The sequence below is a fragment of the Pan paniscus genome, chromosome 19 (assembly GCF_029289425.2).
Source record: "Pan paniscus chromosome 19, NHGRI_mPanPan1-v2.0_pri, whole genome shotgun sequence".
Taxonomy (NCBI): Eukaryota; Metazoa; Chordata; class Mammalia; order Primates; family Hominidae; genus Pan; species Pan paniscus.
In genome coordinates this window covers 98,096,384-98,099,922 of record NC_073268.2, presented here as the reverse complement: position 1 = coordinate 98,099,922, position 3,539 = coordinate 98,096,384, and the positions used below count along the sequence as shown (strand labels likewise).

The following is a 3,539-nucleotide window of genomic DNA, read 5'->3' as shown; positions in this document are numbered from 1 at the left end:
CCTCCCCACGGCGCGGCAGTCCCGGGGAGGGGCCAGGCCCGTCAGCCCTTCGGCCCTCCCGGCGACCCTCGGAGGGCGCCCCAACCCAGACCCGCCCGCCGGCCCGCGCAGGGTCGCGAGCGCGCGGGGGTGGCGCGGGCGGGGCCGTTGGGAGGCGGTGCGGGCTGGGGGCGGGGCGGGCCGGGGCCCCACGTGTCCCTGCCGGGCGGGCCAATGGGTGCCCGGCTTTCGGAAAGATCGCCATATATGGACATGTTCTGGGGCCGCGCGCGCCGCCGGGCCGCGCGGGCGCGCCGCTTCCGCTTAAATAACGGCGGGGGAGGCCGCGGTCGGTCTCAGTCGCCGCTGCCAGCTCTCACGCTTTGTTCTTCCGCCGCTCCGCTGTCGCATTTCTCTGCCGGTAAGCGCCCCGCCCCGGGGCCTGAGCTGGATGTCTCAGGCCTGCGCCCCCCGACCCCGGCTGGCCCCGCTTCCAGCTGCCGCGGCCTCGTCGCGCCTTACCCGGGAACAAAAGGCGGGGTGGGCCGGGTCAGACGGACGGGGCTGGGGGGGCGCCGGGGGTCCAGGGCGGGGCCCGGCCGCAGTGCAGAGTTCCGAGCCGTGGACGTTGCGTAAAAGGCCCGGCCTTCGGTTCTAGGCGGTTGCGATCTTGGAGGCCACGGCCGCTGGGGTTGGGGCAGGGCTGATGCTTCCCCGCGGGAGGGCATTAGTTGGCTGTGGGGAGGGGACTGCGTTACAGACGCGCCCGCCTGAGTCTATCCTTTTCTGGGCAGGTCGCAATGGAAGAAGAGATCGCCGCGCTGGTCATTGACAATGGCTCCGGCATGTGCAAAGCTGGTTTTGCTGGGGACGACGCTCCCCGAGCCGTGTTTCCTTCCATCGTCGGGCGACCCAGACACCAGGTGAGTGGATGGCGCCGCGGGGCTCCTGGGTTCTGCGTTGCGGGGTGGGTTCGGTGTCGCCGGCGAGGCTGACGGGTCGTCCCCTGCAGGGCGTGATGGTGGGCATGGGCCAGAAGGACTCCTACGTGGGCGACGAGGCCCAGAGCAAGCGTGGCATCCTGACCCTGAAGTACCCCATTGAGCATGGCATCGTCACCAACTGGGACGACATGGAGAAGATCTGGCACCACACCTTCTACAACGAGCTGCGCGTGGCCCCGGAGGAGCACCCAGTGCTGCTGACCGAGGCCCCCCTGAACCCCAAGGCCAACAGAGAGAAGATGACTCAGGTGAGGCTCGGCCGACGCCCGTGCTCCTCCCGTCCTTTCCCCAGTCATTTTCTGCCCGGCTTGATTTCTGACATTTAAGTGTTTCTTTCGCTGTTCCAGGCTCTGTTCCTCTCCCGGCATTTCCTCCCTGAAGCCTCCAGGTTTCTCATTTGGTTTCTGCCTGCGTTCTTTTCTTTTCTCCACACATCACACTGGCATGCGGCATGTTGTGGCGTGTGAGCATGGGGTGGCCGTGGGTCTCTGTCCCTGACTAAGCCGCCCCTTGTCCCTCCTCAGATTATGTTTGAGACCTTCAACACCCCGGCCATGTACGTGGCCATCCAGGCCGTGCTGTCCCTCTACGCCTCTGGGCGCACCACTGGCATTGTCATGGACTCTGGAGACGGGGTCACCCACACGGTGCCCATCTACGAGGGCTACGCCCTCCCCCACGCCATCCTGCGTCTGGACCTGGCTGGCCGGGACCTGACCGACTACCTCATGAAGATCCTCACCGAGCGAGGCTACAGCTTCACCACCACGGCCGAGCGGGAAATCGTGCGCGACATCAAGGAGAAGCTGTGCTACGTCGCCCTGGACTTCGAGCAGGAGATGGCCACCGCCGCATCCTCTTCTTCTCTGGAGAAGAGCTACGAGCTGCCCGATGGCCAGGTCATCACCATCGGCAATGAGCGGTTCCGGTGTCCGGAGGCGCTGTTCCAGCCTTCCTTCCTGGGTAGGTGCTGTGAGCTAAAGGTTTCTGCTCTTTCATCCTGGGCGACACGGCATCACTAAGGGAGGGCTCTGTCCCCTAGGCATGGAATCTTGCGGCATCCACGAGACCACCTTCAACTCCATCATGAAGTGTGACGTGGACATCCGCAAAGACCTGTATGCCAACACGGTGCTGTCGGGCGGCACCACCATGTACCCAGGCATCGCCGACAGGATGCAGAAGGAGATCACCGCCCTGGCGCCCAGCACCATGAAGATCAAGGTGAGTCGAGGGGTTGGTGGCTCTGTGCCTGGCTCGGGAGAGCTGACTGGGGGGCGCTCTGCGAGCTGAAGCCATGCTGGCTGTCTTTGCAGATCATCGCACCCCCAGAGCGCAAGTACTCGGTGTGGATCGGCGGCTCCATCCTGGCCTCGCTGTCCACCTTCCAGCAGATGTGGATTAGCAAGCAGGAGTACGACGAGTCGGGCCCCTCCATCGTCCACCGCAAATGCTTCTAAACGGACTCAGCAGATGCGTAGCATTTGCTGCATGGGTTAATTGAAAATAGAAATTTGCCCCTGGCAAATGCACACACCTCATGCTAGCCTCACGAAACTGGAATAAGCCTTCGAAAAGAAATTGTCCTTGAAGCTTGTATCTGATATCAGCACTGGATTGTAGAACTTGTTGCTGATTTTGACCTTGTATTCAAGTTAACTGTACCCCTTGGTATTTGTTTAATACCCTGTACATATCTTTGAGTTCAACCTTTAGTACGTGTGGCTTGGTCACTTCGTGGCTGAGGTAAGAACGTGCTTGTGGAAGACAAGTCTGTGGCTTGGTGAGTCTGTGTGGCCAGCAGCCTCTGATCTGTGCAGGGTATTAACGTGTCAGGGCTGAGTGTTCTGGAATTTCTCTAGAGGCTGGCAAGAACCAGTTGTTCGTCTTGCGGGTCTGTCAGGGTTGGAAAGTCCAAGCCGTAGGACCCAGTTTCCTTTCTTAGCTGGTCTTTGGCCAGAACACCGTGGGCTGTTACTTGCCTTGAGTTGGAAGCGGTTTGCATTTACACCTGTAAATGTATTCGTTCTTAATTTATGTAAGGTTTTTTTTGTACGCAATTCTCGATTCTTTAAAGAGATGACAACAAATTTTGGTTTTCTACTGTTATGTGAGAACATTAGGCCCCAGCAACACGTCATTGTGTAAGGAAAAATAAAAGTGCTGCCGTAACCGATGAATGGCTCCTGTTTGGGGAAGTAGCAAGTGGGCTGGGAAAGACAGACCAACCTGGAAGTATTGGGTAGTCTTGGGGGTGGGGGTGGTGGGTGCTGCTCAGCTTGGCTTCGTGGGCTGGTGAGAAAACGGCTTAACAATAAACTGAGCAGTTTGATTTCTTCCAAACCGAAAGTGCAAGAATAAGGCAGCCTAGTGGGTTTGGGTGTTGGAAATAACTGAAGCAACATCATAAGCAGGCTGGGAGGGAAGTCCTGAGACGGCTTTTTCCGTTATTTAGGAAAAACTAGATGTCTTGACATCTTGGGTAAATATTTGGCATAAAATAACCACCTGAATCAGCAGGGGCCTGCCTTAGTCTCCCCCCAGCCCTCAGGTGGA

General features: G+C 59.2%; 1 protein-coding gene across 2 annotated transcripts; it reads left to right on the top strand.

Annotated features, from left to right (window-relative positions):
* The first annotated feature begins 248 nt into the window (after positions 1–248).
* ACTG1 (actin gamma 1) lies at positions 249–3,159 on the top strand. Of its 2 annotated transcripts, XR_010110737.1 has the most exons (7): positions 249–400; positions 774–902; positions 992–1,231; positions 1,508–1,946; positions 2,026–2,207; positions 2,300–2,654; positions 2,804–3,159. XR_010110737.1 is itself a non-coding variant. In XM_003831125.5 (6 exons), exons 2-6 carry the CDS (start codon positions 780–782, stop codon positions 2,441–2,443), a joined length of 1,128 nt encoding a protein of 375 aa, XP_003831173.1. In that variant the 5' UTR covers positions 249–400; positions 774–779; the 3' UTR covers positions 2,444–3,159. The 2 variants fall into 2 exon arrangements, 1 of the variants encoding a protein (XP_003831173.1); XM_003831125.5 differs by having other exon boundaries at positions 2,300–3,159.
* Positions 3,160–3,539: the final 380 nt, after the last annotated feature.